We start from the raw sequence: 12,209 nt of genomic DNA, 5'->3' as shown, positions 1-12,209 counted from the left end.
GGTTTGCATGAACCTGCTGTGTGCTTTTCTTGATGTCGGCCACCCTGAAGATTTCTGTCCCTTAAACTTCTCATCCAATATATCAGTCTATCTAATCAAATAAAAAAACACTGAGCCAGGGAGAGAAAGAAATACTAATACTGTTAATGACGGGCATAAAAAATGATTTCATTATTGATACTACATTATGTCATGAAGTCAAGACTAAACTCGAGACTCCAATACAAGCTCTAAAGGCCAAACTAAATCAAGTGAACATTCAGAGAAGGTGCAGCTCAGCTAAATGCTAGCAGAGTTCTTCATGTCCTGATGCATGCATCATTCATTCATTCATTCCATGTCACTAATGGATACCGTATTTATTCACTGGCTTAGAGTTCATGGAACAAACGCTATCAGCATTGGGTTGGTCTTCTTTGGTGAGATTGGTTTATTGGAGTGTGCACACACACGCACACGCACACAACCCAAAGAAACGCATGTGCCACAACATCAAAAAGCTGAAATGTGATTTAGCTATGTGTGTGTTAATGTGAGCAGGATGTGTGTGTGCCCATATGTCTTCACTACACGTGCATGCGTGGTTTATTTGTGTGTTGTGTCTTCCATGTGCCCTGGCACCCTGGGGTTGCCAGGGCACAGTGCATTCCGTTCCACAACAGAATTCCACCCAGCCGTTGACCTCCGATGACCCCACATAACTCCGCCCCTCCTTGTGCTCATTCGCCTTCCGACCTGTCAATCAGCCTTCTGCTACCGCTTGAAACGTCTCTGCCGTATTGGTGGCAGAAAGTGCATTTATTCACTCTTTATACCACACTTTACAGCCGTGGAAAAATGTAGGATAATATAATATTTCAAAATCGAGAGTAATACTTAAGTATTTCAGGTTTGTTAATAATAATAATTAACTGGTTGACACAAGTGGTTTCATATATTTGGTATGAAGACCAAATGCAACATTGGTGATGGAGAAACAGTCTTCTTATCAAACACATTTGCCTGCAGGTTCTCTGAGGGACATCCACCCTTTGGCTCCATCAGCTCCAACCGAGTGGCCTTCTGATGGAGCCTCTGCCTCCAGCAGCACTTATAACACAAAGGTTTGGTCTGAATGAATCAGTCCAACGGGGCGCTCTGGTTTACAGAATCCACCGATCACAGATCAGTTTCGGAGGGCTGAAAAAGCCCGCCAAAAAAACACCCTCTGCACAACTTAATAAAACATACTTTATTGATGCCAGACAGGGATGCTAAGACGATAAACACTATGAATTGTATGTATGCATTCTCATTTTCTGCTGGTATATCAATAGGTCATCGTCGGTCGTTGTGTGGACCCATTATCGAGGCTGATACGAGGTATTGTTGCATTAAGGCATCAAATGAAGTGTAATGGCGGTAAACTGCAGCGTGAGTCCAACGCTCCTGTCAGTGCCATCCCTCCTTCTCTCCATCCCTCCAACAGGAAAGGCTTCATTTTGCAAATGGAGCCTCGTAGCTGAAACGCTGAGCTATCAGTAATGAGCATTATTCAGGAGAGAGGAGTTCTGCCAAATCACAGCATGAGACTGTAAGACTGGCAGAGACCTACTTACATATATATAATCATATATTATGTATTTATGTATACGTATGTATGTATTTACACACACACACGCATAGATTCATATATTTATGTATATGTATGCATATATATATACTGTATATGTACGTATGTTTGTATATATATCTGTGTGTATATATATATGTATGTATGTATGTGTGTGTGTGTGTGTGTGTGTGTGTGTGTATGCATGCATGCATGCATGCATGCATGCATGTATGTATGTATGTATGTATGTATGTATGTGTGTATGTATGTATGTATGTATACATACATACATACATACATACATGCATGCATGCATGCATGCATGCATGCATGCATGCATACACACACACACACACATACATACATACATACATACATATATATATACACACAGATATATATATACAAACATACGTACATATACAGTATATATATATACATACATATACATAAATATATGTATGTATGTATGCATACATAATAAGGTATATATAATAACTTTGATGTGTATGATGATCACAGGACAGTCTCTCAAGTCTCTGAAAAGATTTTCCCCTCCATCTTGCCTTTCTGTGATCTTATGAAATACTTTATTAACCCAATTTCAATCCACTGTATAAAAAACAGTAGGGTGATGGGCCGTATCGCTCCTCCAACTGGCATTACGTCAGCCTCCTCCAGACCAGCGCCAAGAAGAAGCACATCTGTGAGCCGCGCATGGGCAGAACGGCCTTCTCAGGGCATTGATTGGTCAGGTGCTCTATTACTTTGGCAGCTGAGGCTGGTGATTGGCTTATTTGGTTACTGGAAAGTCAGCTGTAACTAGGTCAGATTGAATGTAGGTGTGTAAATCATGTTTGGCATCCGTCGAGTGTAATCCCAAATTATTTAGAATATAATTATTTTAAATAGATCTTGGTAAACTACTTCAGTTTGTACCCCTTGATGGCAGCAGTCGACCGTGCAGAGCCTCTCTCACCTACCGCTAGAGGGCGCTTTTCCCCCCAAATCTAGATTTAAATGTACTTTACAATGACGATGAAGACTTCTATCTTCTTAGCCTATTACAAAAACGCTTATCACCAGAACAATCACCGCACATTGTTTCGTTGGCTCGCTTGTTATCCCAGTGGCAAGCCTGCTGTGAGAACCACCATGAGCTTCCCTCCGAGATGAAGCAGTCAAAGTGACTGTCAGTCAATATATCTCAGATCCAGCGTCTTCCTCCAAGAAGGAGCGATGAGGAAGGAGCGATGAGGAAGGCTCGGAGGTTCTCCCTGTGGTGGTGAGGTGTTGCTCGCCCATTGCTCAGGGCTGTTTGTGTGTCTCCTACACTGTGTGTGTGCGTGTGTGTTCGTGTGTGTGTGTGTGTGTGTGTGTGTGTGTGTGTGAGAGCGATAGAGCGAGAGAGAGAGAGAGAGGTAGAGAGAGAGGTAGAGAGGGAGAGGGGGAGGGGAGCAAGGGAGGCTGGCAACCGGTTGTGAAACAGCGACAGCTCGCAGGCTCCGGCGGCCAGGTGCACTGAGGAGCAGCGGGGAGGCTGAGAGCGTCTTCTTCTTTATCCCTCGACCATGGACAGGGTAAGGTGCCCGTCGTGTGTGAGCGGACATGTTGGGTGTGTGGTGTTGTGGGATGCAGCGGCGTGTGTCAGGCTGTGGTCCAGCTGTTGGTGGGGATGCGCCGAGCCGAGGGGGCGAGGCGGCGGGGTGTGTTGATGATGAGGAGGAGGAGGAGGAGGAGGAGGATGGTGGGAACTCACGTCTTGCAGTGGAATAAAAGCAACGATTCGTCCGCCGACGGATAACGGGGTTGTCCGGTTGTGGGTCGGTCGGTGGTGGTGGTGATGGGGCTTGGTAATGGGTGATCGCCTCATCCCATAGCGGTGTGACAGCGGTGCCTGTAGCCTACATCCACACAGACATCCACACACACACACACACACACACACACACACACACACACACACACACACACACACACACACACACACACACACACACACACACACACACACACACACACACACACTCGCCCGTGCTCTGCTACGGCCTGTGCATTTCCTGATGACAGCCGTGTATTTACTAGTGCCATCACACGTCTGAACATATGATGCCCACATGCTAAGCCCCTTGCCCGGATCATACTCGGGTTAGTGGGTTACGAGGAGAAAGGGAAGCGATTTCCTCACGGCACCCATCAACACAGTGTGGATGACACCCCTTTTCCCGGGGATGTGTGCAGAAACACCCGAGACAGCGCCGCAACCCTCCCTACAGGCCGTCTGGCCGTGGATCTGGTGTAAGGGTGTAAACAGAGTTCTCCGGTCCTCGGGAGAACCTCCTCCCTCCCTGCACGGATCATCTCCGTACAACGCGCCGTCCATTAGAACAATATAGCGGTAGACTGAGCGCCATAGCGGTGTCTCTGCTCCTCTCGCCCTGCACGAATGCACCTAGTTCGGCAGAACCAGCTGTTTTCTAGTATCGAATGTTATTTTTTTTTGGAATCTGATCTGCATGTTTTCCGGCTGGTGTCGGTCGAAATTGTGTGGCTATTTAAGGATACATTGGACGGCTCTCGCAGTGGAACACCATTTCATTGTTTGTGTATCTATTTTGTAAGCACTTGTTTCGTAAGCACTTGCCATCACATATGCCCACTAGACTGTTGCTTAACCTAGTCTACATCTTATTTATTTACTGACACACACACACACACACACACACTAGCACACACACACACACACACACACCTGGGACTCCACCACCTCCGGGGACGTAGTTCTACCGTTAAACATTTGCCTAACCTGACCTCCGTCTCTCCTTGTCTTCCAGATGCATCCGTCATCCCTGTGAACTCTAGCCCTGGGGTCGCGAACCCAGGCCCCTCCTACCTGCTCCTCCCCCCCCCCCCCCATTACCTCCTCACACCTAGTGACCCCCCCCCCCACGGCCCTTCCCCCCCCCCACCCCTAACTCCGCCTACATCAGCCTGACCCCAGCCCTTCCACAGCGCCAGTGTTTGGGTCCCGAGAGATACCGGTCCGCTAGACTCTGGTCTCTCTGAGGGGGAGGAGCTAGAGGACGAACCCAACGCACCCCTCGTGCTGTCCCTGTGGTGCCGCTTGAGGGTCCAGCGGCCAATCAGCTCGCAGCTGTGTGAGCTAGTACCTGCAGCTGCAGCCAATCACGGGGCAGCAGTAAACACACCTGAAGTGTGTTTATTCGGCTAGCCTGGGCCACACCTACACCCCTATACCCACCACCACCACCCCTAGACCCAGCACCAGCCCTACACCCAGTACCACCACCGTCACCACCACCCCTCCGGCCTCAAGATGATGTGCGAGGTGATGCCGACCATCTCGGAGGACGGGCGCGGCGGGGGCGGCTCCCCGTCCTCGGCGGGCAGCGGCGGCAGCGGCGCCGGCGGGCAGATCGGGGGCGTGGCCGGGGGCTACGGCGGCCGGGAGTCGCGGGGGGGGGGGGGCAGCGACGAGGGCGGCAGCACGGGCAACCTGGAGTCGCTGATGGTCAACATGCTGACGGAGCGCGAGCGGCTGCTGGAGAGCCTGCGGGACACTCAGGACTGCCTGGGCACCGCGCACCTGAGGCTCCGCGAGCTGGGCCACGAGAAGGAGACCCTGCAGAGACAGCTGTCCATCGCCCTGCCCCAGGTACGACCCCGCCCAACCGCCGGGACCCCCCTCACCACACGGGGGGGTCGGAGGGTCTGGGACACCCCTTACATCGGCCCACGAGACTGCTGCTTAACTAGGCTACATCTTATTTACTTACGCACACGCACACTCACAGCAGACAGACAGACTGACAGACAGACAGACAATACATAGACACACACACACACACACACACACACACACACACACACACACACACACACACACACACACACACACACACACACACACACACACACACACACACACACACACACACACACACACAATACATACGATAGACAGACACACACACACACAATACATAGGATACACAGACACACACACACACAATACATAGGATACACAGACACACACAATACACACACACACACACAGGTCTACCCGCCCAACGGGACCCACCCCAACACTCCAGGGGGTCGTAGTGTCTGGCCCCCCACTGCACTGGGACCGGGCCGTAACCGGGCTTCTCCATCAGGATGCATCATGGGAGATTTTTATAGCCGAAACTCTGCCATTTTGAGAGGACTCAAGAGGGTTTTAGTTTATATTTACATTCAGGGCGTTAGGCAGACGCTTTTATCCAAAGCGACTTACAATATGGACATTTGTCAGAAGAAAGAGAAACAACAATATATCGCGGTACAGTGAGGATGTTTATTGAACCAAGCACTAACTATCACTAGGTTAACCCATTCCCCGTAAAGAACAAGGATAGCTAGCTAGGGTTGATGTTGGCCGTTCTGTAAAATCCTTGATTGACGTAAATATACCTTAACCCAGGCTAATGTCTAAAACAAAAAATCACCTCCCCGTAATGATGAATAATTGTAAGATAAATTAATATTATCACTACTGCTTCCAAAATGGAGGCGGTTGTTGTGAGGAGACGTCGCCATGACGATCTCCTTTCGCACACGTGCAAGGACATACATTATATCACACAATATATAGAAACATTGCAATATCATGCAAATAGACAATTAGTTGTCAACACGTTTGTTGAGGGTATGATTATCTATATGTATCCTCAGCCTCACCTCCAGATGCCACTAAAGTCTGGACCTTTATATTACATTTACATTCAGGGCGTTTATCCAAAGCGACTTACAATAAGGACATTTGTCAGAAGAAAGAGAAACAACAATATATCTATGAAACAACAATATATGTCTGTCAGTGCAGTAAGGACATATATATATATATATATATATATATATATAGAGATAATATGTGTGTGTGTGTGTGTGTGTGTGTATACACACTACACTGTCCTAAATTAACAAGTATGTGTGCATGTGAGTAGGCGAGAGTATGACAGCTGCATGCACAGATATGCATATTCCTTTTCTCGTAGTTATGTACATTATGCCTTAGTGTGCTTGCTCCTGTATGTGTATGTCTCTGTGTTTGTGAGCGCAAACAAGCGTATGGACTATGGACTACACGCTTTTGAATGTACATTCAGAAGGAGATGTTATCTCAAGTGCATGATGGAATCAGCAGTAAGCAGTAGTGAGAGAGGGAGGACCAGACCCGATGAGGGGAGAGATGTGGTTCTGATGCCTGGGGTTGGCTCATGGCTCTCCGTTTCCATGGTTTCTATTAGTGGCCTGTCATGCATGTTGAGCAAAGGAAATGAGTAGTTTGAGACAAGCGTTTGACAGATCCATTTGAATAGGCCTCGCCACAGCGTGATTCACGCCAACGCAGTCTTCAGCCGTCGCAATCCCACCGAGGTAAACAAGTAGACCCCGTTCCTCCGATTCATCGACCGGGCGCAATGTGGCTCAGGAGGTAGAGCGGGTTGGCTGGTAACCGGAAGGGGCGCTAGTTCGAACGTCGAGGTGTCCCTGAGCAAGCAACCTCACCCTAACGGCTCCCGGAAAGCTAGGCTGTCGCCTTGCATGGCGTGTGTGAATGGTGTGCTAAATGGGTGAACGTTGGGCGACATTATAAAGCGGTTTGAGTGGTCACTGGTTAGAGCAGCGCGGTATAAACGCCGTCCATTTAACTGCAGTTCCACTCAGGTGCCCGTACAGTATAGTGCTGTATCACGATGCCTCCTCCGCCGTGGCTGGGATCTGGTCTTCCCTTCCATAGGGATGTTTGTATTTATATATAGCTGCAGTGGCACTGCACATTAGGAAAATGACCAGCAGGCCCTATGTAGCGCCCATATCCTCTCCCTGACTCCCTGACAGGCAGATCAATATGCACACAAATCTGAGGAAACACACACAGGCTCCCCGAGACGGCGCGCTCTCTCTCTCTCTCTGGCTAACTCGCTGGCTCGCTGGCTCACTCTCTCACACTTTCACATGGAGGGGAGTGAGACATTCTACAGAAGCAGTTCACTCGGTTGCGTCTGGTGTGTTCGCTAACCGCCGCCAAGAATGTGGAGGGAAGAGTGGAAGAGGCTGAGAGAGAGTGGGGATGGTGGTGGTGGTGTGTGTGTGTGTGTGTGTGTGTGTGTGTGTGTGTGTGTGTGTGTGTGTGTGTGTGTGTGTGTGTGTGTGTGTGTGTGTGTGTGTGTGTGTGTGTGTGTGTGTGTGTGTGTGTGTTAGCGTGAGGGAGGGAGGAGGGGTCGTCCCCAGACTCAGTGTGGTAGAAGAGGAGAACTTGTGATACTAAACACACAGCGACTAATTAAACAAAATGTCTGAGCCTTGATGAGTTGAGGAGAAGACGACGGCCAGAGGTCCGTAGTGCTACGGTGAAGAACATCTCAGCCACCTCAGTAACAGCTTCTTCTCCTGGCTCCCTTGGACCACAGGCAGAGCGACAGAGAGAATGACCAAACAACGCCACAGAGAGAGACAAGTTGGGTTGGGGGCGAGAAAGACACAACGAAACTGACACAAATCTAGAAGGTGTGAGAGACGCGTAGTGTGGCTCGACGCTGGTGGCTTGACGCTGGTGGCTTGAGACTCGTTAGACCAAACCAGCCGATCTCCGGGTCACAAATCATTCAATGTCTAGACGAGCTGTCTTTTACTTTTCTTAAAATCCGAGGTGTCCCACATACACCTTTGGACCATGCAAATCACCCGTGGAATAAAATATTTTTTAGTACGATTCCATTGTCTTTAGGTGTTGGTATTAGCTGAAGCATTAAGAGTTCAGTGTATTCAGTTGTTGGTATTAGTTGAAGTATTACCTTGATGTTCCTTACAGAACAAAATCTCTGCTAACAGACAGAGGAGGCAGTAACTGACATCAGTTCGCTCATCGACGTGCAGCCAAGCTACTGATACTCACACGTGTTTCAGCGAACCCCCGTTCTGTGCCAGTCACATGTTGGGAGTATGTTTGATTTATCTGAGCCCCCCCCCCAGAGAAGACCCCCACTGAGATCACACATGTTGGCCCAGCGGTACGGAACACGGAGACTCCATTGGAGACGCTAATGACTGTTGGCAGGGAAAAGAAAAACATCATCTAACCACACCGGTAAAATAGTTCTCCAGTGCAGGAGGCCTGTGGTTCATAATGCTGTCGGTAATCTCTCTCTTTATATCGCTGTGGTGTGCGTCTGTAAATACACAATGCCTACACAACCGCCACACAAGGAGCACGGCAGCTTTGAATGGCAACCATGACATTTAATGTTTGACCCCGGAAATCCCAGCTAATTAAACCTATTTGTGAAGAAATAAAACTCAAATAACGAGGCACACAATTTAGGGAATCAAAGAGTTGCCTCCCAGTTCCTCCTTAATTGTGCTTGTTAAACCTCTAGGCGTTTGCCTGCTTACACACCAACACCATAATTGTATTGTCTTAGTTATTACACAATTACACTGATTCCTGGTCTAACTCTGGCAATAAACCTGGGTTGGCCACATCCTCAGACTTTACAGTGTAGTTTTGAGTAGCTAAGAATTCAGGGGCCTATAGGTATTAACTATGAGGAGGGTCCACATGTACTCTGAAGCTGATAGTCGCACATATCAGCATACAAGCAGCAAAAAAGAGATTTCAGGTGTATATATGAGTTTAAGGGTGAGAGGTCGTCTTCATAGTAACACACGCATCTGTGAGTCTGTCTCAACTCCTCTTAAGGGTTCTGTCTAGGGTCAGTGAGAGTGTTGTGTCTGTGTAAACGACCCCGGGCCCGATGTGAAAGTGAACAATGGCGCCCCCTTGTGTCCGCGGCAGGAGTTTGCGGTGCTGACCAAAGAGCTGAACGTGTGCCGGGAGCAGCTGCTGGAGAGAGAGGAGGAGATCTCCGAGCTGAAGGCGGAGAGGAACAACACACGAGTCAGTACTATTTCTTTATTTAACTTTATTATTTTCTTCAGACATCAGCTGTTTCTCCTGTTCTGTGTTTGATGACTAACAGATGTGAAGGAATCCTGGATAACCTTTTCCTGTTTAATTACAGTAAAGGTGATTTACAGTGGGTACCAGGCAGGCCCCCACTGAATGACCAACGTACCTCTTTGTCCAATCATATTAAAGAAAAATACAAAATAAATTACATCTGTAATGGCCTCATATTCTCACACATTCGCATGAAATATTATATGAAACGCTTTGCGATCTTCTTTTTCAAATTTTTAATTTAGATGTATAATTTATTTTCTTTTCACTTAATATAATTTTGTCTCTATGGCGACGGGGGGACAAGAGATGCCCCCATCCCATCTCCCACTAGCGCTTCGCTAACAACAACAAGAACCGAGTCACCGGTTCGTGACGACGCCCGAGAGAACAGGCTAGCTCGCACGCTAGAACACCAGAACCCGAACAAGACGCTCCCCAAAAACACTGACACCTGCCCCCCCCCCCCCCCAACAGCTGCTGCTGGAGCACCTGGAGTGCCTGGTGTCGCGTCACGAGCGCAGCCTGCGCATGACGGTGGTGAAGCGGCAGGCGCAGTCGCCGGCGGGCGTCTCCAGCGAGGTGGAGGTGCTCAAGGCCCTCAAGTCGCTGTTCGAGCACCACAAGGCCCTGGACGAGAAGGTCCGGGAGAGGCTGCGCGTGGCGCTGGAGAGGGTGTCCACCCTGGAGGAGGAGCTGCAGACCTCCTCGCAGGAGGTGGGTACCTGGGGGGGGGGGAGGGGGGGCTGCAGACCTGAGTACGAGGTGATTACTGGGGGGGGAGGGGTTATGAGGGAGGGAGGGAGGGGGCGCAGACCTGAGTACGAGGTGATTACTGGGGGGGGGGGGTCAGGGGTCATGACTGACGGAGGGAGGGAGGGGCTGACCCTCAGGGGTGGGGCTGATCTGGAGCCGGGCGTCTGACCCCCTCCTGTGAGTGGAGAGTGGGTGGTTGATGGTTGATGGTTGATGGTTGATGGTTGATGGTTGATGGTTGATGGTTGATGGCTGATGGTTGATGGCTGATGGTTGATGGTTGATGGTTGATGGTTGATGGTTGATGGTTGATGGTTGATGGTTGATGGCTGATGGTTGATGGTTGATGGCTGATGGTTGATGGTTGATGGTTGATGGTTGATGGTTGATGGTTGATGGTTGATGGTTGATGGTTGATGGTTGATGGTTGATGGTTGATGGTTGATGGTTGTGAGTACATACGAGGCCTCAGATGCCCCTCCAGTGACCGTTGGGACTCTTAAACGGGGCGTAAAGTATAATAAACCCAGTGCATCGAGAGTGCGACCCCCGGCCCCCAATGACTCACCCCCCCACCCCCCTCCATGCCCCCCAGGTGCTGTCTTTAAGGGACCAAATCAAAAGACGAACGCACGGAATAGAAAACGGCAAAGAGGTAAGGGAGTGTGTGTGTGTGTGCGTGTGTGTGTGTGCGCGTGTGTGTGTGCCCGTGTGTTTGTGCACGCATGTTTGTTTGTGTGTGTTCGTGTGTGTGTGTGTGTGTGTGCGTGTGAGTGTGCCTGCGCGTGCGTGCGTGCGTGCGTGCGTGCGTGCGTGCGTGCGTGTGTGCGTGCGTGCGTGCGTGCGTGCGTGCATGCACGCGTACGTCATCATCACGACATCCACGTGTCGCGGATGTCGAGCGAAAGCACGGTTTGTCTAATCGGAGGACTGTGATTGGTGGTTCCCCCCCCAGCGCCTCCCGAACGGGCCGACCTCCCTATTGGACGAGGGCGAGGCGGACCGGCAGAGGGAGAGCGAGATCGAGCGGCAGCGGTCGGAGCTGGGCCAGCTGAAGGAGCGGCTAGCCCTCATGTGCAGACAGGTGTGTGTGTGTGTGTGTGTGTGTGTGTGTGTGTGTGTGTGTGTGTGTGTGTGTGTGTGTGTGTGTGTGTGTGTGTGTGTGTGTGTGTGTGTGTGTGTGTGTGTGTGTGTGTGTGTGTGTGTGTCCATTCATTTTCATTCCTTTTTTCTTCCAGTGTATGGGTGTTCATGCATGTGAGCGTTGTGTGTGTTTGTTATGCGTGTGTGAGTGTCTGTCTGTGTGTGTGTGTGTTTTTATGTGTGTAATGTACGTTATCTGTGTGTGTGAACGTTCATGTGTTTGTGCATTGTGTGTATGTCAGGGATGGTGAATTGTGTCACTTCACCCGCCACTCTGTCGGGTTAAACGTTCCAGCCAGGTCCGATCAAACTTGCATATTTAATACATTTGTCATACGGCGCTGCACAGTTCCACAACCATTACTGTCAACATCCGGCCCCCTTCTTCTTCTACGCCTCTTTTGCTGAACTGCGACGGTCAACATCCTGGATAATATACCGGTAACAGGGCTCTCGAGACACACGCAATTCAACCCATGCACACGCTCACACGCCACGCTTCGAATTTCTCACTCAGAGAAATGACCAGGATAGCGCCCAGCAATTTGGGCCGCTATTTAACAGTGTTACAGGTGGGAATCAAATGGGTTTCCCGTACGTAGGGTAACCAGACGTCCTCTTTCGCCCGGACATGTCCTCTTTTTGAGACACTTTAAAAAAATGTTTTCGTCCGGGATTTTATTAAAGCCT

At 49.6% G+C, this 12,209-nt stretch overlaps 1 protein-coding gene across 1 annotated transcript in view; it reads left to right on the top strand.

Annotated features, from left to right (window-relative positions):
- Positions 1-4,931: 4,931 nt before the first annotated feature.
- ppfia3 (PTPRF interacting protein alpha 3) overlaps positions 4,932-12,209 on the top strand; it is a 20,806-nt gene continuing 13,528 nt past the window's right edge. Inside the window, exons 1-5 of the mRNA XM_056608266.1 lie at positions 4,932-5,270; positions 9,456-9,557; positions 10,098-10,337; positions 10,972-11,031; positions 11,332-11,460. Coding sequence (XP_056464241.1) covers positions 4,932-5,270; positions 9,456-9,557; positions 10,098-10,337; positions 10,972-11,031; positions 11,332-11,460 — 870 coding nt within the window. The remainder of the gene's footprint in view (positions 5,271-9,455; positions 9,558-10,097; positions 10,338-10,971; positions 11,032-11,331; positions 11,461-12,209) is intronic.

Source organism: Gadus chalcogrammus, chromosome 2 (assembly GCF_026213295.1).
Source record: "Gadus chalcogrammus isolate NIFS_2021 chromosome 2, NIFS_Gcha_1.0, whole genome shotgun sequence".
In the NCBI taxonomy this organism is placed as follows: domain Eukaryota; kingdom Metazoa; phylum Chordata; class Actinopteri; order Gadiformes; family Gadidae; genus Gadus; species Gadus chalcogrammus.
Note: the sequence above shows the minus strand (reverse complement) of the source record. Positions and strands in the feature narration are given on the sequence as shown.